General features: G+C 40.5%; 1 protein-coding gene across 12 annotated transcripts in view; it reads left to right on the plus strand.

Moving 5' to 3' along the window:
• Positions 1–24,788, plus strand: part of Pde4d (phosphodiesterase 4D) — a 1,514,231-nt gene that overhangs the window by 1,194,667 nt on the left and 294,776 nt on the right. The window contains exon 1 of one of the 12 annotated variants that reach the window (NM_001113334.2): positions 13,109–13,237. The exons of the other annotated variants lie outside the window; for them this stretch is intronic. Coding sequence (NP_001106805.1) covers positions 13,149–13,237 — 89 coding nt within the window. The 5' untranslated portion in view covers positions 13,109–13,148. Of the gene's footprint in view, positions 1–13,108; positions 13,238–24,788 lie in introns of those variants that run through there. 12 annotated transcript variants of the gene reach the window in all.

A 24,788-nucleotide genomic window follows, 5' to 3' on the forward strand; every position in this document is an offset into this window, starting at 1 on the left:
TCTGTCTCCAGAGAATTCATTTCATACATTTATTTAGCTTTGTTATACATGGCAGTTCCAGGCACTCAAAGTCACTGGAAGTTGAGATCCCCTCAGAAAACTGAGCATAGAGTATGTTCTTTCGGTACACACCCTTTCAGAGAACAGAAGACAGTAATATGCCTTACATTACACTGGAGAAGAAACTAATTGGAGATGCAAAGAATCCTTGCTAATTACCAGATGCCTTGGGCGTGGTTAATGCTTTCTCACATCTGCCTCTCACCAGGTAACAGTAGCATCGCCCTGTCTAGCCTTAATTCAGTGCAATGGCTGTACGTTCTCAGGCAATGGAACTGAGCTTTTCACACTTGCAACATGTTTACTCACATTCCCAGAGACTCCCTGGAAAGAAAGCTCCTCATTTAGGTAAACAATCTTAGTTCACGTCTACAGTTAGAACAAATGGCTTAGCTGAATAAAATATAGGCAATAATATAGCTATCCAAAAACGATGCTGAAAAAGATGCAAGCAGGATTATGTATGCTGACGTCTGTGATGTTGGAGAAGTGGTGTGGGGTGTGAGTCTGACCTCAGGCCATAGTCTCTCATATGTAGCATCCCTCTTGAATCCCCATAAATAAGCAGTACTCAACCTATGAGTCCATACCCCTTTAGGGATCACATATCACATATCCTGCATATCAATTATTTGCATTAAGCTTCATAACAGTAACAAAATTATGGTTATGAATAGCAATGAAATAATTTTGTGGTTGGGCATCACCACACCACGAGGAACTAACTGTATTGAAGGGTCGCAGCATTAGCAAGGTTGAGAAATTCTGTGTCTTTCTCTGGTTAACCTGAAACTTCTGGGGGCATCTCACTTCCCTCCCCTTTTAGTTGACATTACTTTATTGTGTTGAAGTTTCTCTCAACTCAAAGTTGACAAATAGTTGTCCTCGCTTTTGTCTCCTCCTCCTCCTAGAGGACGTTTTCTACATTTACTAAAAGTGGCCTATGACTTTCTATTATACTTATTAATTGAAGAACTGCATTCAGTGAGTTTCTGAGTAGTGAAACAGATCTGCTTTCCTAGAATAAGTTCAGTTGATTCATGATCCATCACACCTGTTTTCATCACATATACCCGAACAAATTGATATTCTTGCCAGTCTTGTATCTACTAAACAAATCTAACGGTAGTTACTCCCTTTCTGTAGTCCTTCAAGATACAGTGGCCTAGGCTGGAAATCACGCTCTTAGAACATGGAGGCTATTGCTCCAAGCTCTCCTAGCTTTCAAAGCTTCTGCCGAGAAATCTGCTATTATTCTGGAGGGTTTTCCTTTACATGTAATTTGCATTTTTTGCTCTTTTAGTTTTTAGTACCATCTTTGTTCTGAATAGTGGGTATTTTAGCTGTGATATGCCATGGGAGTTTCTTTTCTGGTCTTGTCTACTTGCTGTTCTGTGAATGGCTCCTCTCTAGATGGGTGAATCTCTGCTTACTTTAGGGAGTAGTCGTCTATGATCTGATTGAAGACCTGGGCTATGCTGGAGACTTAAGGTTCTTCTCCTTCATCTAGGCCTATAATTCAGAGACTGGACCTTCATACAGTCTCCCACATTCCTTACAATTTTTTTTCTTGTGTTCATTTTTTTAATGTTCTTTGAATACATAGTCTAGTTTCTTACTTTATCTTCAAGTCACAGTATTCTACCTCCTACTGGATCCATTCTTCTTCTAAGACCCACCCCTCAGGGGGTTTTATGTTTAAATTATTGAGTTTTTATTTCTGTCATCATTTCAGTTTGAGTTCCCCTAAGTTATTCTATCTCTTTATTGAATTCAGTTTTCAAATCCGGGATTTTCTTTGTCACTTCATTCTGTTGTATATTTGGGTCTTCCTAGCATCATCACTCAGGTATTTATTGATATTTGTTTAAGTTCATTGGGCTATTTGTTTGTGGCCTCTTTAAACTCTTTGAAATCTTGAATGACATTTGTGATTGTTCTTTCGAGTTCTGGAGTTCATCTAGGCAATTCTCACTGAAGAGCATTGATACAGGACTAGCAGATTTGAGAGAGATAAGCTGCCTTGGCCTTTCATATTGTTTGTGGTTTTTACAATAAAATGTGGACTTGTGAATTACTTTCCTTTGGAGAGGCTGTTGTAACACTTCAAACTGTCTCAGACTATGCCACAGAACTGACTATGCTTTAAGGCCTAAAGTTGGGGATACCACTGTTAGGAGAGATTCTAAGCTCTTACCAGGGTGGATCCTTGAACATCTGTGCAGTCTGGGTTAAGCCCAGAACATAGATATGGTGCAAATCTTATCAGATTGAGATTGATTTCGTTATGTCTTGCTGACTCTATATTTTTAAGATGAGAAGATAGTATTTTATCTTTAGTGTTGTGTGTAATTTTCAATATTCAATACTTTGTTTTGTGAAACGGGCAAAAACTTTTACTAGAGGAAAAGAACAATTGCCAGAAATAGTGAGTACAAACATAGATGCTGCTTTCCTATTTTAAAAAATTTCTTTCAAGATATTATCATTAAGAAATTGGGGTTGGGGATTTGGCTCAGTGGCAGAGCGCTTGCCTAGGAAGCGCAAGGCCCTGGGTTCGGTCCCCAGCTCCGAAAAAAAGAACCAAAAAAAAAGAAATATAGTTATGTGGATCATTTATGCAAATCTTTAATTTTTAAAATTCAATTGTGTGTGTGTGTGTGTGTGTGTGTGTGTCTACGTGCAGAAGACAATTTTGAGGAATTAGTTGTCTCCGCTCACCACATAGATTGTGAGGATGTAAATCGAGAATTAAGATTGGTGGCAAGTGCTTTAATCTGAGCCTTGTCTCTGGCAATTTGTGAATATTTAATAGTATCATTGCTTCTGTGTTGTCCATATCTGCATCCTCTAAAGGACTGAAAGTTGGGCTGAGTGAGGAAAAGAAAGCAAATGCCCTGTTAGAGGGATAGTTGTGAAACCCTGTCTTCACCAGGGAACACTATGTTAACACTCAGCTCCCTGTCTCCGTCTCTGTCTCTGTCTCTGTGTCTTTCTGGGTCTCTCTGTCTCTGTATCTTCTCTGTCTCTCGGTCTCCCTTCCTCCTCCCTCTCTCCTGTCTCTCCATCTCCGTGTCTCTCTGTCTCTGTCTGTCTCTGTCTCTCTCTCTGTCTCTCTGTCTGTCTGTCTGTCTCTCTCTCTCTCTTTCTCTTTCTCTCTCTCTCTGCAGAAGAATTTCTTTTTAGAACTGTCAACTCCCTTTAGATCTCTAAAGTGTTCAGTTCTTTCTCTCCTTTCCTTTGTCCCTACCATGGCTGCTGGTCTATGCTAGGAGACAGACTGCTCTCTTTTAGGATTCTGTTTCTGTAGACCTCACAGTGCTCCTTCTAATTTAATTTTAGATCACACCACTGTAAGTGCTAAATGATGTGAGGTCCTGTCTGGTTTCTGAGCACTTCTCTCAGCACCTTTAACATCTCAGCAACATGTGGCATTTCTCTGAGACATGCCTAATTTAAAAGAGACTGAAAGGTCTTTGTTCACGACCTTTTGTTGAAATCTATCTAAAACTCTATATTTCACAGTGAGGAACAAGTTAACTTTGATACTCAACTTTTTATTAACATATATCCAATTTTATCTGCCCATTACAGTAGTTTGTAAAAGTTGTCAGTGGAATGACAACTCTACAGGAAAGACCATATACAAATTTCTATTGCCCAGAAGAAAACATGTTGATATTTTGGTTCATCTTTTAATTAGTAAATGAATTTTTGAGATTCTACTCCTATACTCATTTTGATAATACACTTCTTGACAAATCATTCACCATAATGTTTCAAAATACTGTTTATAACCCACAGGCATCATACGGAACTGTTTTACTGAAGGCTGTAAGCCTACATCCTTCAGTGTTCCCAAAGAATCTGCAGTTGGGATAGATAATCCATAACCCTCAGAGCAGCCCTCCTAGCCAGCCTCTTCCAGAAATTGCTAGAGTCTCTGCTCATTTGCTGGATCCCTTGGCAGTTATGCAGATCCAATAGGCTGAGCGTGTTCAGGGGTCGCACCTGCAAGCTGCTCACATTGGTGAAGACTAAACTGGGACGCCCCTGAGTCTTGTGATGGCTTCTGACTGTGACCTGGGTTTGTTAGTGCTGAGAAGACTAACAATAGGGGCCTTGCTTGCACAATAGGGGCACAAGACAGGACTGTTTAAAACCATTCGTGGTAAAATGTGGGCTTTTTATTTATTAAAAATTTGAATCATTTGTTCACAATTAGTCCAACATTTATACCAGGGTCATATACAATATAATAAAGGTAACGAAAAATTACGCCTAGAGAAAACACAATAACTCTCATTTATTGAGATGTCCCTTATTATTTGAATTTTAGGAGATATTTTATACAGTAGCAAAAACTGGAAAATTCCCACTTATCGACTATCCAGTGCTTGACTGAATGAGTATTTACCAAGAATGTTCCTGTATCAAACACTTCAGAAGGCATTTTACATAGGAATAGACTGGATTCAAATCACAGAGTAACAGCTTTTTATCACCTGCACAGTGATGTCTAAAATTGATAATCTTACAGTGTGTTTTAACAGTTAGTTACAGTTGATTTTTCTGTGTAAATAGGAACTCATATTTTCTTGCATTTTGCAATACATAGGCAGAAAACACACACACACACACACACACACACACACACACACACACACACACATTACCTTTGCCTGTATAGGGTGTAGTCTTTAGAATAGATACCATAAGTAAAAGCATGGGAAATTATAAATTATGTTCAGCATGAGGTACAATTCATAAGTATTATTAATTTGATACTAACTTAGTAAGTTTTAGTTACTTTTAATTTGATAGGATAAGACACTGTGACCAAGGCAGTTATAGAAAAAGGATTTAATTGGGGCTTACGGTTCCAGAGCATTAGCATCCAGCTGCAAGGGACGTGGTGGCAGGCAGGCATGACATTGAAGCTGTCACTGACAGCTCACATTCTGAGACAACAACCATAAAGAGGCAGAGAAAACACTAACTGGGAATGGCTGATCCTTTGAAACTTCAAAGTTCCTCCTCAGCGACACTTCCGACAAGGCTGCCCCTCCTCCAGTAAGGTCCTTCCCCCCCCAGTCCATCCCAAAGAGTTCCACCAGCTGGGGACTAAATATTCAAACATTAGCGTGTGGGACCCTTTTCATCCAAACCACCACATATATTATTATAACACTAAAGTTCTTATCACTCAGATCCAATAGAATGATTACTTGTTAGAATAATTTCCCAAAGGGTTATTGATAAAATTCCTAAACTATTCTGCATTTCTGAAAATTCCCACTGCCCTGGTTTGCAAAATGAACCTCCTTTTTTGAACCATATTATAAACATTTAGTCTCTACAAGTTCGCTGTGCCCCATCAAATTCAGTCTTCAGACGCCTGCCACTCAGCTTACTGCAGCCTGTTTTGGGCCTCCTAGCCATACGTACAGTTATGCTTATTTTTTTCTGTCTTTGTGAAATCAAGATGCAGATTTCAGTTACGAGCACTATTGATTCTTTGTGTTGTTCTGTTCCATGTGTTGGTGGGTGGTAGTGGTGGTGATGATGGTGATGATGGTGGTGGTGGTAGTGGTGGTGGTGATGGTGATGTGTGGGGGTGGTGGTGGTGGTGTCAATGGTGGTAGTGGCACTGATGGTGGTGGAAGTGGTATGGCATGGTATTAGCGTAGTGCTAGATACTGACTGTACAGCGAAGAGTTTGCTATCACATGTTATAGAGACAGTGTCCTGAAAAGATATTCTGAATTCAAATGTCTTTGAAGGGCACCAGGTCTCTGTGCCTTCAACCCCTTAGCGTTGAACTACATTCTATCTGACTGTGAAGTAAGAAGTTGAGAATGTGGTTTTGAGATAAGTCTGACAGACAGCTAACAGTTATCCTTACCCAGGAGCTTGTTTTAGTGTTGATGAACTGAGAACCCACTTTCTGAAATACGCAAGCAGTCACTTAGCCAAGAGAGTCTCTAATACATGAATAGAAACAGCGTAGTCTCTAACGTTTATCAGAGACCTGGGATCTCTATCAAGGCCTTGCTGCTCGCCACTATCAGACATAGGAAAGGCATTTAATGTCTCTGAACAAATAAAAATGAAGTAGGAGTAGCTTGGGAGCAAAAGCCAAGGCCTTTCCTACTCTCTCATTAGTGGTGATTATATCAAAGTCTGCCGTCAATCTCTTGGGTGCTAGACCTCTAAGTCGTGTTTGTCCTGAGATGAAATACGAACAAATTAGCAAAAACGAATGATTACATTTGACTCTAAAGCAGATGTCCATGTTTCCTACTTCAGCCATCGGTGAATTGCAGTCATTGTCTACCAGAATTAAAAAGCATTTCTGTTTCTTTCCCATGTGGAAAATGCCGGACCCTGAGCAGTGCACACAAGCTGATGTTCACATGCTTCATCCTCCCCTCAGGATGGGCCTCCCAGCTCAGTCTCTACGGCACTTCACATTTGGGTCTACTCGGGCTCTGCCTTCTGCCTCAGTACCACTCCAAACTCAGTCTACTTCAGGAGCTATAAATTTAAAGATCGTTTGCCAGCAAGAGCAGAGCCACGATCTAGAGTTGAACGGAACTAGCTTGTACTCACACATCTGCCATCTATTGACATTATGGTATCAGAAACCTAACGTGTCTGAGCCTCAGTTTCTCCATCTGTGAATTGTGGACAATACTGGCCAGAGGCATTGTTTGGCTGTGTAAGATTAGGTAACCATTACAAATGATGCCTGGTTCCTCCCCGGTGAAAATCTAAAGCCATCATCATTCCACCACGATTTGCTTCTGCTTTAGGAAGAGCGTCCTCCCCTCCTTACTTTCTCAGCACATAGACTGTAGGTTTTTGCAGTGAACGGGACCTTAGGTTTAGCCTTACACCTGCTACTCTTTAGCTTTATGCTTTCAGGAAGGAGTTGTTCAAACTTTGTAAACCTCGACTTCCTCAGTGATCAAACAGAATAAAAGTAATTGGAAGCTGAGACATTAATTATTAGAGATTATACAACATATTTCATGTTCTTATTACAAAATAAGCAGAACTTCGTTATTGAAATCATGTTGGCAGGATGAGGAACTAGAGAAAAGTCATCTGACATTCAGCTGATTTTTTTATACCGTTCAATCAATGCCCAAGATGTAGGGGGGTGCAGCAGAGTCTGAAGGAGATGGCCAACAGCTAGGACCTGACAACAGGAAAGTTTATGGCTATTGGCGTGTAAACAATGTCATGGGAAAAATTCATGCCTCCACAATTGAGCACTTGCGATTGTTGTTATTTAGAAATTTCTGGTATTTGAGCTCTTTTTGTCTTAGTCCTAAGGGAGCAATTTTGCTTTGCATCCTGGCAATTCCAAAATTGTCCTGCTTGTTTATTAGCACGGTTCTAAAAAGTGGGACAAAGCAGTTTCTGACCTTAATTGGTGGGCAGGCAACTGTGGGAAACACAGTCGGATCCAGTGTTGCAAATGCTTTACCAATTGAACAACTTTTCCTCATATCCCATAGGTTTTCAAAGAGGAAGTGGGGTGGGGGAAGAGAGAGAGCTCAAGAGATAGGGGAAGGGGAATGAGGGGAAGGGGAAAGAAACGGGAAGGGGGAGGGGAAGGGGGAAGGGAGAGGGGAAGGGGGAAGGGGGAAGAGAGAGAGACAGAGACAGAGACAGAGACAGAGACAGAGACAGAGAGAGGAAAATGGGAATTGTTTCTGCATTTGAAGCATGGGGCAAAACAACTGGGAACAATTCCATCAGCTAATTCTGGTAGTGTCATTTACAACTTCGGGGTTTTCTTCGTTGTTTTTATTCAAACTTTGTAATAAGACAGAGACAATTTCAGTTTTGTAAATAAAACGTTAACCTTTTAAAACTTATTCACATACATCCTATTATTATTGCTTAAGGTTAAAAAAAGATAACAAATAGAGAAATAAAATTACCCCTCGTAAGTAAATCTTGATGCCTTTTTTTAAAAAATTGATTAAATAGAACCTTTGTAACCAATTCTAAAGGACAACTTTTTAAAAAACTGAAAATGTGGTGTTGGGGATTTAGCTCAGTGGTAGAGCGCTTGCCTAGGAAGCGCAAGGCCCTGGGTTCGGTCCCCAGCTCCGAAAAAAAAAGAACCAAAAAAAAAAAAAAAACTGAAAATGCTTTTAACAGAATAAAGGTAACCTCTATACCTCTCCTAAGCTTACATGTGTGCCTGTATGCATGTGTGCATGCATGTGTGTGCCTGTGTGTATGTGTACACGCATGTGCATTCGTGTATGTGTGTGTGTGTGTGTGTATGTGTGTGTGTGTGTATGTGTCTGTCTGTCTGTCTAGGATGATTTTATGTAAATCACATTTTTAGTCCTCTCAAAATCCCTGCAAAAGGTCTGAAACCAGAGTAGATGGGGGAGGCACTGAAACCCAGCAAGGTCATGTGATGCATTGTACTTAACAGTAGCTCTAAAGTCTATTTGCTTGAACTGCCCCTTCCCTCAACAGTTACCTGATGGAGCTTCCTTTAAAAAATAAAAGTCTTAATTATTCTCGTAATAATAATTTGGATGTAATAGTGATGGTGGTCCTTTTTTGCTTCATTTTATTGTATTTTATTCAGGAAAGGGAGGTAATTAGTGTTACACACACACACACACACACACACACGCAAGCACATGTTCTTAATGGTGGAGCTATTTCTCTAGCCCCTCTTCCAACCCTATTTAAGTGTTAGGAGTTCCATTACCTTATCAGCAAAAGCTTGACCTAATTATCGTTCCGATTCCCAAATCATTTCCATATATACTTCAGGATAGATGGATACCTTGAGTAATGTTTTTGGTCCGCAGTCCACAGTGAAAATGGTCCTTTATTCTTATATGTAAGCATGCCTTTCTCTTCCTATGCCACGGCCTATTGACTTCAACATTTCCATGGCCATTTATTTTTTGAATCCTGGGACATATAAGAGAGTAGGATATAGTCACAGAAGATCAAAATGCAAACCATGCTCTTCTGATGCTCCCCCGTGCGTTCCAGTACATAAAGTAACTGGTCTCCATTTCAGAGCATGGAATTACTGTCCTGTAATTAACTAAACTCACGCAAGGCTTGGAACGAATAGGGTATTTCCACAGAGGAAAGGGAAGTGCTTGCTGCAAATGATGCTAGGATTTTCTTTGAATCGCAACACTTCCATTCACAGAAACAAACCATCATTGATGCTCATAATCAATTAATGTAATAAAGCCTCTTGTAAGCCACAGGAACTTGCCTTGAATGCACATTCATTTTAAGAAGTGTACCAGAGAGTTCTTAAACTTCCTTTTCTTGCGTGTCTTTGTGATTGATCACTCTGAAGATGAAAATTTTTAAATAATTTTATTTTTAATTAAGATGTAATTCCATCACTTTCTCACTTTCTCCCCTTTTCTTCCTTTGACTCCGCCCATAACCCCTCCCCCTAGCCACTCCCTCATCCCCCATCCTTCTCAAGTTGATGGCCTCTAGTTTTCTTTGATTCCTGTTGTTAAATATAACTTGCTGAGTCTTTTTCCCCCAGCTGTGGGTATGTGAAAATAACTGATTAAGAGGCTCATCCCAGCAGGCTCGCTCCCCGTAAGGAAGCAGTCATTATTTGTCTGTAGTTCTCTGACTAGGGGTGAGACCCTCAAGAGACAATAGCATATCTATTGTCAGTGTTCAGATCTTGAAACTCCAATATTATAATGCTGCCCTCATCAGAGCTAGCTGGCAGTTACACAGCTAAGGTTTGCTTCTATAACTTCTAGCTTTGAGTCTTTGACCAAGAACTATTTCAAAATACAGCATTATCCTGAAACCCCTTTATCTGACTGTTCTGGTTTCCTGAGGCAGCATATTTCAACATACCACAGCCCCACAAATGTAACTCTATTTCTGTGCTCTACTTCCCACCCTCCAGTGCCCCCAAGTCCTCTTAACTCATGACATGTATGGAAGTAAATGAATTCATGGGTGCTGCTTACATTTATACCCATGAGTCGCAGTTTAACTTAGAGTGGCTATCTCCCTATAAAGGAAATTCTGAGTTTCTAGGTCAGACACCAAAACCCAAATCTGTCATTTGCAGCATCTGGAATCTTGGAACAAAACTGTTAGAACTATTCCAAAGACCAAAAAAAAAAAATCTTTATTTAGAAGTCTGCAGAATATAAGGTTTTAGTTGCTACAGAAGGTGGGTGTTTGAGAAGATTTGGAATCATGTGATTAACAATTGGCTATTCCGTATACTGGGATAAATTTACTTTTGGGGGTTTTGTTTTGTTTTGTTTTTTTTGTTTGGACATTTCATCCACGAGTACTCTATATAACAATAAAATTTTAAGAAGAAAAAGGTTTGGCTTTGTAAAATTAACTCAAGTATTTTTGATTTTTGACTCTCTTTCTACCCATATAAAGTAAAAGTTAAAAGTTGCTGGCACAAATATAAATACAGCAAAGGTATATTCTAGAAAATATCCTGGTTTGTTGTGTTTTGAGTTTCCAATTGCCTAAGTTCTTATGTCTGTGGAGTAATGGTCTTTCCTGAAAAACAATATTGAGATTTGCATTTTAAAATATAAATTTAGCAGTAGGCATGGTGGTGCATACCTTTAATCCCAGCACTCTATGAATTCAAGGGTAGCCTGGTCTACATAGCAAGTTCTAGGCCACCCAAGGCTGCATAGTGAGACTATGTCTAAAAACATCAATAAAATATAACTAGCAAGCATGTGTGTCTTTGTGTGTGTGTGTGTGTGTGTGTGTGTGTGTGTGTGTGTGTATTATATACAATGTATGAGATGTGATATATGATTATTAGTGAAAATCTCTTTGGGAGACTTGGTCTAGACTGAATAATAAGACTTAAATTAGTCTCAATGAAACTATGACAACTAAGGTGGAGAAAAATTGACCCTATGGCTCTGTGGAGTAAAGTTCTTTTCATCAAGCCTGATGAGTTCAATACTTAGGACCCATATGACAGAAAGAGAAAGAACCAGCTTCTTCTTACCAGTTATCCTCTGACATGTATGCCCGTACACCATATACCAATAAGGCTAATGTAATTTACAAATTTAAAAAGTAAAACCATGACAACAGAAAGGTAACATTTTGGAAGCTTTCTCCATGCACCAGTTTATCAGTGATGCTGTTTTACCTGAAAAACATATAATCTTCTGTAAGGAATAAGGTTTCATTTTTTTTGTGAGAGATGAAAAATCTTAGCTCTCCTGGGATTCTCCTGTTTCTGTCTGTTCTATACCCAGCCTCCTCTTCCTGTGAGCCCTCAAGATCCCTCTCTACCTGACAAGACAACCAGTGTTTCTACACTGCCTTGCACTAATATCATACAAAGCCATTTTGCTAAACACAAAGTTTGTGTGTCTCTGTGGTACTATGCTAGGAGTGGGACCGCATTGCCAAGAACTATCCCTAAATGGAAATTAATAGATCAATGGGAACGAAGAGGCAACTGTGGAATTTCCCACAACACAAAGGCAGAGGGACTAAGGATGGGAGCTTTCTTAAACTCCTAGGACCTGGCTTCCGCATGTGTAATACAGAGCCCTACCAAGCACAAAAGCCATCTGTGAAACAATAATGCTGATTCCAGAAGCATTCTTTTAGACTTTGAACATCAGTGTTATTGATCTGCCAGACAGCTACTGCTTGCTGAATGTGTAAGTAAGATAAGGAAGGAATGCAGCAACGTTCTGTATTGCGCATCTCCAAAGCATGTAGCTTTTGCAGAATCCCCTCCCCACAGTGTCTGATCCTCTTAGGAAAATAAACGCCTTGCTTAACATTTTAACTTTTTTTTTTCAGAAATCATGTGAGCATTTTGGTCTATCAGAGTCTTAGGGGTCTTTAATCCTGGCAGGCATGGAGATGGTACCTTAGGGAGATTATTCAATTTTGTCCAGTTCAGAGAGGGTTAACTTCTTTTCAGGGTTTCTCCAAGCTTTTCTAATCTTATCCTAGACAAGTGGAGCCCTGCCTTGGTTTACAATGGAGGTCACAGGCAGGCCAGTGCTTAGGCAGAGACCGATGGAATTACGCTGTGTTGGCTGTGTTGTCAACATTAAATACCATTGGCTCGTGAGACGTGATGATGACACCAGGGTCTCTTGAATCCTAGAGGACATCTTGAAATATATGTCTCCCTGCCGTGTGCTGAACTTGTAAAGCATGCAACTGAGCTCTGTGTAGCTTCTACCATTTATGTGACTTGAAAGAAGGTTGTTCAAGAGTGAAGAACCGTTTCTAGGGAACAGAAAACCCTAGACAAGACATCGATCTCTGTTGTCAAAGTCTCTCCTTATAACTCACTCTGCAAGGTGACACAGTGACATCTCTTTGAGGGAAAAGTTGCCAGAAGCTCTGAAAGTGATCTGCCTGTTTTTAATCTCACACTGACTGTCAGAGAGGTGAGGTTTTTTGTTTTGTTTTGTTTTTAACAATCACTAAGTTTTTGTGGAAGACTTGCTAATAAAGACATTCATCCATGTATCTAAGAGAATTTGGAATAAGAAAAATTACTTTGGTAGCTAACTTTGAAATTTAATACTCCTTGTCAAGTTTCCCAGTCCTGGGCCCCTGTTTAAGTTTATCTTTAATGACTGGTCACTACTTTTTAACATTCACACGTAGTATAAAGTTGACCCATTGAATCCCACCTCCCAGTTTGTACATCTGCATATATGGGGAGGTGTGGGGGCTCTGCTTTTCAGGAGTGGCATGTGGCTGTGCTGTTTAACTTGGGCTATATTTAAAAGCAAAGTTTCCAGGGAGTGTTTCTCACATTAATACCAAGAGAACGTCTAGGTGAAGCAAGCTCTGTCGCAAAGGGCAAGTGTCACACAGCAGGAAGTGCTGGCCACCCTTTCCAGCCCTGCCTCAGCCAGCCTGCCTCTTCTCTGTCAGCGCATACCACCACACTGAAGAAATGCCCTCATTCAGCCACAAGTGCCTCTTGCAGCTTGAAGGGCCTTCCTGCCCCGGGGTCCCATACCAGCTCTGACATTCAACTGTTCTTGTGGATCTTAGCCCTCGCTTTGCCAATGGCTTTCGTTTGGGATCCTCTGGGAGTCACAGTGCCAGGTCCATCTCCAAGAACTAGGACAAGATTGCGTTTCTCAAAGTCCTACAGGTATGGCAATTTCCTTTTGGTAGCAAGGGAGGTCTTTTCATCTGCTGTGGGTCTCTTGCGAGTAAAACTTTGTGGATCTACTTAATTCACACAGTTGTGTTAGTGTCCAACACTTGAATGTCCTGCTCAGCTCCCGAGCTGAGCTCTTGTAAGCATTTGAAAGAGTCCTGGGTATGCGGGGACCTCCTGAAGTCAAAGGAAGTTGCCTAACTCTCAGAGCTCATTCTGAGAGTCAAAAGGTAAACTTAACAACTCCTATCAGTAGATTGGGGGGTAGGGGTGAGGTGGATGTATAAACTTTCCTGATCAATCCCTGTCTTTGAAAACAACCTTGCTAAACTGTGAGGCATAAATCTTTAACTACTCACAACAGCTTCTGATTTAATTAAACCAGCAAACAATAGCAAACTACAGTGCTGTCCTTCACAGGGCAAAACCTACATTGAAAAGCTGAAGCTAACTCTGTGGTCCACAGGGTGGGTCTTGCAGAAGGAGATGCCATAAATTCCACATTAAATTCTATGTAGTATTGCATTTGTAGTGAGTTCTCTGGAAATCACATAGCAATTCTCAACCACAAGCCCATTACAAATTGTCAACTTTGTTCTACGCAAAGGCTAGTTAATTTTAACCAGGCACCTGGCTCGACTGCTGGACGTTAGTGCAGCAGCAGTCAATACAGGTGAAATTGTTTGCATAATCTTAAGAAGGGGGTCTTTGTTATTTAGGTCAGCTATGACAAATCTAGAACCTGTCAAGCTTATACAGAAGTGTGCACTAGTTTTGAGTTAAATTTTGCTCTATGTTATCTACAGAGAAAATTTGGATTGAGTTTGGATTAAAACACTAATGATTTTATTTGTTTAAAACCGGAAAGGAAAATTTTGCCCTAGAATTTTTTATTAGTGAACTAGAAAAGTTGAAGAAAGCACAAAGATCCAAAACTAAATCTGTAGGCAAACGTTGACAGGCGATAAAGAGGTTTGAGCAGAATGTGTAGGCAGTGCTCTCTCCAGCTTCCGTTCAACAACAGAGCCAAAACAATAACACAGCTCACTTTTGTAGTAGTGGTGTTGATTTATTAAGACACTTGGTTGAGTGTTGGAGAACGTGTGCTTGTGCCATGGAGGAATGTGATTGGCTTGCTTATTGTTGACATCCCATGCCTGGATATGTGTGTCACACGCCCAGAATTTACTATTACCAAACCTCAAAACATTATTGTGCTCATGTCCAAGATGTGTGGCTTATAGGTCTTCCTTAGCCATTCAGATCAGAAAGCAAGTTCTCTAACACTGTAGTAGGTATCTTTCATCCAAGTAGGTAGAATGAAAGAAAGCTATGACTTGAGGAACTAAAGAAACTGAGATGCCTTTTAAAGGTGCAGCACTGAAGTGGTTCTGGATTTACAAATGAGTTATGAAGTTTCCCCCTTTTTGTAGATCAGAGACACAGGCATTTTCCTTACTTTACTCTTTGGTCCTTTCCACAGACATGCCCTGGTATAAGTGAAGAAGGGTTCTTCATTACCTGTATATCCCACACTGTATTTCTTACATGATTTATTTATAGTCAATTGGAGGCTGAAGCTAGCACCTCCAGTAGCCATCAAAGGATAGTCCTTCTAGGCAACCTTTTTCACTCGTCCATTTCCCCTCGATCTGCCAATTCCTTGCATGGCGATATGTTGAATTCTTATGTACATTGCGTTTGTTGTGGGATCTGCATTGCCTTCCCATCTGGCATGCAAACCCTTTGAAGTCTGCGACTTCCTTAGGTACAACGTAGCCATTCCCTCTTCCCTGGTGTCACTGTACACTGTGTGCAGCCTAGCTCTTATGCCACTCACAAATAAAACTGACTAAGAGGTTCAGGAGATAATCATGCAGTTGGCCACCCCCAGAGTCATCTCAGCTCTCTCAGAGATTAGGCATGGAGCCCCAATAATACAGGATAGTGAAAAACAAACAAACCAAAAAATGATATATATGATAGCTTTACTTGAAGCAGGGTATGCACTGAGTCACTGTATATCTATAGGTACGCGCGCGCACACACACACACATTCACACATGCACATGTGAGCATCTACACATTCATGGTGCAGTTATCCCCTGATAATATAGTTATATGCACAGCACTCCTTGACGTCAAAGCAATAAACTACTCATTGAAGATATTTCAATGTAATTTAATTTCAAAACGCTTTGTGAATTTCCTCTTTTTTCTTTTTAAAATGTGAAAATAACAAGCTTCCCTTGGCCTTTAAGAGATGTTGGCTATGATTCCACTATTGACAAGCGACAGACCTGGCCCTTAGCCAGTATTTCTTCATTAGATTCCTCCCATGTTGGATTTTTTTTTTGTGGAAACAATATTTATATTTTTATTTTTATGTAGTCTGTAATTTTTCTTAAGTGTGCACAACATTGCATCATGTTTTTCTTTGAATATCAAATGACTATTAATGTATGATAAGAGGGCACACGAAGCATTAAGCACAAATGCATTTCTTTGGCTAGGTTTCCACTCAACGATGACACGTAGGCTAAAGGAAAGGCACATCGGTAAGATTCAAAATTCAGCTAATGGGTCTGATTTGTTAAAGTGGTAGAAAAGATTGTATATGTGGTAAGTATAGAGGCCCTTGAGAAATAGCCTCTTGGATAATTGCACAATGTTCGAAATAGGCTTGAAATTGGATTTTCAGCAGTGACAAGTCTTTTGTGAGAAAAATACATTTTTAGAAACAGAACAAAATATTTATATATAGCTTTTCAAAGTAAGTTTGATTCCATAGAAGAAGAGAAAGTGGTGAGAGGGCTCCATGGCTAAAGCTGAGTGATTTCTCTCCTCAAAACCCACATGGAGATATGAGAGACATCCCAAATTTGTCCTCTGGCCTCTATACAGTAACAACACCCCCTCACTCACTCTCACACGTAAATACATAATTGTCATAAGAACATGCTTTTAATACAGGGAGAGCAAAAGACAGTGGGGAAAAGCAAAATCAGGGCAAGGACACAGAAGTGGAGGAAAAGAAGAAGGGGAGGGAGTAAGGACAGGATTACCTAATAACAAACTTCCCTCTGTGGATTAGGAATGGAGTGCCAACGGTGTTTAAAGCCATGGGATCATGGTCAGCTTCAGGGAGCTGCTTACAAAGATGACTTCTGTTTTCAAGGGCATGCAACGATTGACCTTAGGTTGTGACCTGTTGTGTAAGAGCCAAGTCTCTAGAGAGGCCTCTCAAGCCTGTTTTGGAGAAGAGAGAAGAATAGAATAGGTTTGTAAAAATGATGTGAATGACTTATTCAGGTTATTTAAACTTAGTCTTTTGAATAACAGGGTTAGGGGGACCATGATATGAGGAGCTCGAAATGAATCATGGGGCAAAGGCTTAACAAGCTTGGAAACACAGAGTACTTTAGCTGGAAAACACCAGGAAGTTGGTTTGCTTGTTTGTTTGTTACCTTAAAAATGTTAGTGTTGAAAATTACAGTAATGTTTAAAAAAGCAATAAATAAAATCTCTACTGTTGTAGAGATTGCCCTGTCTTCCCACTAGAAGATAAGATGAAGCATTCATTTTCCTGGCTTCTCAGTAAGGGTTGTTGACAAGGACATTTTACATGGCAGCCATGGGGTCGGTGCCTTGCACATAAAAGTCTAGTATAGCACAATCAAGTATAGCACAGAGGTGACTTTGCAGAGCTACAGCGGTCACAGCAGAAAATGACTCTGACTGTCCTGCCCCCCTTGTACTGATAGGGGTCATAAGATACTCTACTGAAATTCTTAGAGAGTATGGTGAACTCAACTTTCAAATTCTTTGAACAGAATTGGCAAGATGGTGATTTGTCAAGCACATTGAGTGAACTAGTGCCTCTTGTCCTAGTAGCAAGTAAGCAGTGTACCACCACACGGTGATACAGAGCGCTATGCACTGCCTATGCCTAGGTGGTCTTGTGCTATGAAAACAGAAAGTAATACCTGCTTAAGCAAGAAGACTTCGATATCTGAAAGCACTCCCCACCCCCACTCTGAAAAGCAGGCTCTAATCTGTGTCTTTGAACTGCCCGTTTCAAAGCAGCAGTTGTGAATAGGACTCATAGGAGAGGTGGCATGGTCTGTGGCTACTCTTTGCCTCTTACTACTCCAAAAACATAGACAGGCATCGGTAACTGTGGAATCAGAGCTGTCAATGTCCAAATGCAAACACTGACTGGAGCCCTTCTCTTAGAACGGGTGTGAGAACTACCAGCAAACCTGGAGTCTGGTGTATCACTTTCTAAGTCCAAGGAGCAGCTGCCGCACATCATGTCTGTCTTTCCATCTGAGAACGTCTCGGTGGTTTGCATTATTTCTAGTGATCCCCAGGTCATCTCATTTTACCCCTGGGAGGAAGTCAGCGGGCGCACAGTTACCATCAAATCATAGAGAGAGGATGGGAGGTTTGGAAACCAAGGACCAAGCATAGAGCGTCAGAGAGTCAGGATCCAGAAAAATAGGAGTGTAGTGGCACATGCCTTTAATCCTGGCACTTGAGAGACTGAAGTAGGAGGATTTGTGAGTTCAAGGTCAGCCTGGTCTACAAAGCTTGTTCTAGGTCAACCAGCACTACACAGAGAAACCCTGTCTTGAAATAATAATACTAGTAACAACAACAACAACAACAATAATAATAAACCATGTATAGCAGATACATTTATATACATTTATAATACAAGAATTGGAACATAAAATTAGAATATTTTAATATATTAGAATGCTATGCCAGGCAGTATTCTAATATACTACAATATTCTAATGTGGTCTGGGACCACTGGGGCCGTGGTCCCAGATGTGTTCATTTTCTCGTGCGTGGAGGCCTATAAAAGAGCCTCAGGCACCAAATGCAGCAGCACCTTTGTTCTATGAATGCACCTAGACAGTATTTAAAAGCTTGCCCGAGGGTGGACTCTGATAGGCCATCCTACAACCTGGGCGCCAAAGAGAGTCACCTTCCCACCTTCAGTTTCTGGAGTAGGTCCTCTTATTACCACCCCAGGGGGACTTCTGTGTGAGTCCTATAGTCTAGAAATCGGAATCCTTCCTTGGGTAAATAATGCCTCCTGCTTTCATGTGAAATAGCAAGATAATCATTCTAAAATATAGTACTGGTATCGTATGTGACACATGATACAATAGAGTATACAATATAATGCCATGTTTAATAGATTCTGATACAGTTACATATCATTCAATGATCATTCAATATTCTAATAGATAGTGACCAATTAAGATAAAAGATAATCCAATTATATCTAGGTTCTCCTATAGCCTAATTATAATTGTTTGAAGTAGTGTTAAACAAAATCATGGAAATGAAAGAATAACCGTTTCCATGACTGAGGTCTAAAGAAAGAAGCCAGAGCCTTGTGTGCATCCTGCTACTGCACCCCATGCCCAGTCTCCAAGTGTTTCGTATGCAGCATGGATAGAGGGATAAAGGAGCACAAGGACCAGACAGATGCCACAGAACCTCTGGGAGATACAGAACATGTATGAGGGGCATCTCTCCTCACCCATAATGGTCTGGCCACCCGGGGCTACAGAGTGAGACCTTGCTTCAAAAATAGAAATGGGAGCTGGAAAGATGGCTGGGAAGGGAGGAAGGAACTGAAGAAAGGAGAGAGAAAAAAGAATTCGGGGGAGGAAGGAGGGAGGGAGGGAGGAAGGAGGGAGAAGAGAGGAGGAGAGAGGGAGGAGAAAGGGAGGAGAGAGGGAGGAGAGAGGGAGGAAAGAGCATGTGGTTTTATGTGGTCTCTTTCTGTTTCCTCCCTGAGGTTTTTATTTGCCCTCTTGGGCTTCCTTCTGACTTTTTTCATCTAACAAACACCCTAGTCATATTGTAAAATTTTGTCGCAAAAACGTTGTTCCCTGGCCAGCCGTTCAAAGACCAGAAGACTCAGTTAGGGAAGTCAGCATCATCCTGCAGCTGCATAGCCATTCTATTGGCACTGTTAAACTAGGATTTTTACTGTACCCCAAATTGTGAGTAATATTTACTAAACTGACCATGAAAACAACCAGTCATTCATAGGCCACATTTATCCCTAATAAAAATGGTAATATTTTCAGTCATTAACATTATGGAGGGGTATAGCACAGACTAGGTGGCTCTGGCCTTTGAGCCAAACACCAGGCTGAAATGCCATCTCTGTTGATTTCTAAGCTAGGCGGCTCTCCTGGCCTCCAGAAACCAATGCCATGTCTATAAATGGAGAATGAAAACACCTACTTTATAAGGTCATTGTGCAGATTGAGCGAAAATATGTACTCCAAGACAGGCCTTCCTACCACCTCTTTTATAGCAATTTCTACACTTCCCTTGTCACTTCATGAATTTTGTGATGTCCCTTCTTAAATATGTTTAGAGACTAGCTGCTGTTACAGAGACCACTTCTGGTCCCAGAATCCTATAACACAGCTGACTTACAGACAAAGTCCTTCTAGGCACTTTGCACATGCTCACAAGTTTACTTTGGAAGTCAGAGGGAGTTGGCTAGCACTAACGCCATCACACTGAAGTTCAAATTTCCACATCATTACTTACAGACAGCTATTTGACAGTAGAAAAAAAATTACTTCACTCCATGTGCCTCGGTTTCTTGTCTTTTAAACAGAGTGTAATGTGGACTGTGTTGTCTGTGTAAAGTTCCCAGTACATAAATAGCACAAAGGTAAATGTTAGCTATTATTAATTCTAGGACATAAGTTCTGCATAACGGTGACTTTTGTCTTGTTTGTTCCTTCTGTGTATTCCACTCCCTGGAAGGGCGTTTGGCACACGCAGTAAATGTTTGATGTATATACATTACAATAATTTTCAAACCACTGTTAAGCATGGGGCATTTTGATTCTCTTTGTTGCATTTATGGTAGAGAAGAGTTACTAACAATGAGACCAGACTGTGCTCTTGGATAGATTAAGAATCCCTAAGTTGAGTTTTGTAAATGTCTCTGTCTCTTGTGTCAGCCCCATTCAACCCTAAAGCCATGTAATACTTTGAGTCAAACAGCCAATGCAGTTACTTGGGGCTCACATGTTTGTGCTATGTAGTCTAATTATTTACCAGTAGTGAATGCCTGATATATGACTAACCCTTGAAAACATTCACCTTACAATAGTGATATAGCAAGAAGTAAAATGGATGAGGTCTTTCTAGAAAAGAAACATATTAACAATAAAGAAAGAAATAGAATCAGAAAAGGAAGTTTTGCTTGAGAAAGTCAGTAAAGTCTTCGCCAGGAAAGTGATCGTTTATGTAACTATAAGTCGAAATACCCATTCATATCCATGAATAGATTTGCAGTTCTTGGCATCTAACCTGTAACTCAGAATTAATTGTACCACAAAATGAAACCATGTGGAAACTAACCTCATCTCTGACTTTCTCTTTAGCCAGCTCAGACTGAGACCTCATGAGAGAGTTTGCTTTTGCTTTCCTCCATTCTGAAAATACAAAGAGAAAAAGAAGGGGGAAGAAAAAAAAAACAAACGAGACATTCAGGATTATTTTCTATGTGCTTTTTGCTACTTTATGTCTTATAATCCTTCAAAAGGTTCACATGTGGAAAAATTAAGTAAAAAATCCAGAAGTGATCAGTGAACAGCAGCAGAAGAGCCCATAGTATTAGAGTTTGGGTCTTGCTAGGCCTTTCTCCATATTATTCTTCAAAACATAGACATCATAGTGTAAAGTCAACAAGATAATGAATTCTCTATTTCTCAAAGTAATTATACAAGTCAGGATTGGCCATGCACACCTTAAATCCCAGTACTTGGGAGGCAGAGCTGGAAGATCTCTACGCATGCCATGCCAACCTGGTCTACACAGGATTATCTACCAAGGCCTTGTATCAAGGAAAGAAAAACAGAAATCATACAAATTTCAAATTTTGCATTAGAAGGAAAGTTGGCCAGAGCAAACTCTTCTCAGACACATATATTTTCATGATGGAGCCTGTAAATATTATCTTCTTAAGGCTTGTCACTTGATCCCTTTGGGCAATTAACTTGTCTCTAATTGATTTGTGGATTATCCACTGAACACTGTTATGCTTAAAGAGTGCTCTGGTGTGGTTTGTTTATGGAGAGAAGCAAAATAGATGGGTTGAGACAAGAAGCTTAAGTCTATAAAGTATTCTTGGTTATCAGGACTTTTTTTTCTTTTTTTGCATAATAGCATTGTTTAGAAGAGGATGAAAAGTTAGCTGAACCTGGTCCATGTTTTCATCCAAAGGAAAGATTTATGTCCTGTTCAACAGTCACATTAATCTGATGATGTAAATGCATTCTCTAGTGATAGGGTGGTCACTTTAGGAGAGAGATAAACATAACAAAAGAGAAAGAAGCTTTCCTGTCATCTCTGGGGAGACCTGTTCCAAAGCTCTCATCCACCATTTGCAGGAAAGATTCCTGCTCTGATCTCGGCACTAAGGGATAGAAATATCTAGTTACTCATACTCAGAAAACAGCTTCATCTCATGTCTTACTGGTCCTTGGATAATGTTCAGACATTTTCCCCCATAAATTTGCTTCTTTGTTCCTTGATAGAATATTTGAGATGCCTGACCACAGATGGCAGAGAGGATGTTTGAAGGATTGTTTGTGTCCTTTGGTTCCCCTTATGAAGAGAACAGGGGACCCTGTGCAAACTGCTGGGTTATGTGCTGATTTCTGATGTGCATGGGAAAAAGAAACAGTCAGTTTCTCTTCTCTAAGCAAATCCATGTGGACTGATACACCATGGGTGTCAGGGAGACGCAAGTTGCAGAAAACACTGAGAAAGGAATGGGGGATATGACTATGTAGGAAAGGAGAGTTTTCAAAAGCCTAATGTTTATATTCATCCTGCTTTTTCTTTTGGTACAGTATTCTGCCTACTAAGTTTTGTGACCCTTCATTTTCTACAAGATTAGTTGGTGTAAGATGTGACTGTGCTCCTGTTGACCAAAGTCCATAAGTCTTTGCTCACTCACACAGCACAATACCCTAATCTTGAACTTATAATATCTGTTCCTGAGGACGCTCCCTCGGGACCTACTCAAGGCAGAAGATAATCCCTGCCCTGATTTCTAATGACATCGGTACATGCTGGCTGTTTTGAACTCTATATGGAGGTTGGGGTATGGCTCAGTGGGTATGAGGGCCCAAGTTTCAGTCTCTACATCAGAATTTTATTTACATCTCAGAAAAGTTGCTTTAGACCTGATTTAAACCACCCTAACCCATTTTTGAAGCACCAGAAAATATAGGGTTAATGTGCAATGGTGCCATAATTGGGTGTTACTTTTTCAAGTATTTTTATCCACATATGCAAAGAGCCTTTCCTTTTCTTTTCTTTTCCTTCCTTTCTTCCTTCATTCATTCATTACTCTTTAGTTTTTTTTTTTTACAATCCAGTCATTATCCCCCCTCCAGGTCTGTCCTCTGACAGTTCCTCATCCTATACCTCCTCCCCCATCTCCAAGAGGATGTCCCCATCCCCCACCTCTACCCCACTAGACCTCTTCACTCGCTGGGGCTTCAAGTCTCTCTAGAGTTAGGTAAGCCTCCTTCTCTCTCTGAGGGCAGACCAGGCAGTCCTCTTCAGTATATGTGTCTGGGCCTCCTATCAGTTGGTGTATGCTGCCTGGTTGGTGGCACAAAGGTCCTTTTCTTTCACTCTCTTTCCCCTTTCTTTTTTGTTATTGTAATTACTATTTTCCAGTGTCAAGGTTCTGTTGACACCTCATGCTTCTCTCTCTGTCATTTTTCTCCACCATTCATCACAGCCCCACCAAGGATCTCAGCCTGGCTTCTGCCATATCCATCAAGTAAGGCATGTTGGCCCAGGCTCAGCTTGTACCCTACCAAATGTGATCACGAATTTCTAAGTGGTGTCTGCAGATGTCTAAACACAGCATGGATTGTTACCCGGAGTCCTATTTCTTGAGACTTTCAAAAGCTAGTCCTACTTCTGGCTAAGTGTGGTGATGTGCACCAATAATTCCAGCTCTTGGGGGTAGAGACAACGGAGTAGGGGCATGGGGACTCTAAGCCAACATAGGCTACTAAGAAGGACCTGATCCCATCAGTATCAAATGGAGCCCTGTAGCTCTCTGGTTTGTGGTATATTGAGGAATAAACAGGAATATCAAGGCAGTATATTCTAGAGGTTTAATCTCACATTGCAATGTATATTGCCATCAGCACACTGATTATTCAAACTATTTACTTTTATAAGTACACGATTTTTATGGGAACATCAAATGAAAAAGTAATTTGTTATCCACTAAATTCATAATTTCTACCTTGGGAGGAGGTCTGCGAGGTGCCAGATTGTTCACAAATAAGACTTTCCTAAGAAGGAACTCTTCACGATCAACATTCCTCGGTGTCTAATTTTCTGGATTCATTTCTAAGCCCTGTTCATGCTTTCTGGACACTCGATTTGTTTCTTGCGTTTTCTAAATGGTAGCTTCAGCAGCTAGTGACTCCATAGTGACAAAGGTGATGTGGCAAATTAAAATCTACAGAATTGATTCCATTTATTTGTTCGACCATTTACTGGGAAACTGGGTCTCACTGTCCAGTCTCCCTGCCACAGACTCCTAAATGCTAGAGTTGCAGGACTGGCCCTGTGCCAGCTGTGTCACTGGCAGACTTAATGTCTGAGCCATGTTCTAGCTAAGAAGTTGTTGAGCAAAACCACTAAAGAAAAGCATAATTGTCTAACTCTCATCTCCAATTCCCAGTAGTCTCAGCTGGAGCAGAGGTGACAAGATTCAAAACATCTCAGTTTGAAAGGGGAGAAACCATGATAATGTTCCTTCTCTAAGCACACACCTAACCCTTGTATTCACTGAATGACTGACTGTGGCCTGTTGACACAGTGTCCTTTGACTTCTATGGAAAACTTAAACGGAGACTGTAGTGAGTGATGTGACCAATAGCCAATCAAAATGTTGAGTGGTGTGACCAACGACCAATCAAAACGTTAAAAAACAGAACAGACAAAAAGACAAGGCGTGGTCATGGAGGCTGTAGGTTTACTTTAAAAAGACTTCCTCTTTCTTCCTTTTAAATCTTACTGAACATACATAATTGGATATCTAGAACAGGAACCATGGGGGACTATATACTATGGAGAAGCAGACTGTTGATAAGCAAATGCTGAATCCAGTGGCTTAGGCCAGGGTTTCTCAAACAGGAACGTGAACACGAATCTCCGGGAAAGGTTGATTGAGTATATCTGGGTTAGGGCCTGAGATTCTGCATTTCCTGAAAGCTCCAAGAGGTTTCTTAGGCCCCATCCTTGGTCAAGGTTTAGTTTACAGAGGTTAGAGTAACTTTTTCAAGTCCAAGACACTTTGCAAATCAGGTACAGGAAACTGCTTGTGTTTGAAATCTGTTAAAATTAATTGACATCTTTTTTAGTGGAGTCCAAAAGTAATACTAATTCTTATTAGTATAGAAAAAGAACATAATGTGATGTGCTTGTAAAATGTCTAGCCACTAAA

Source organism: Rattus norvegicus, chromosome 2 (assembly GCF_036323735.1).
Source record: "Rattus norvegicus strain BN/NHsdMcwi chromosome 2, GRCr8, whole genome shotgun sequence".
In the NCBI taxonomy this organism is placed as follows: Eukaryota; Metazoa; Chordata; class Mammalia; order Rodentia; family Muridae; genus Rattus; species Rattus norvegicus.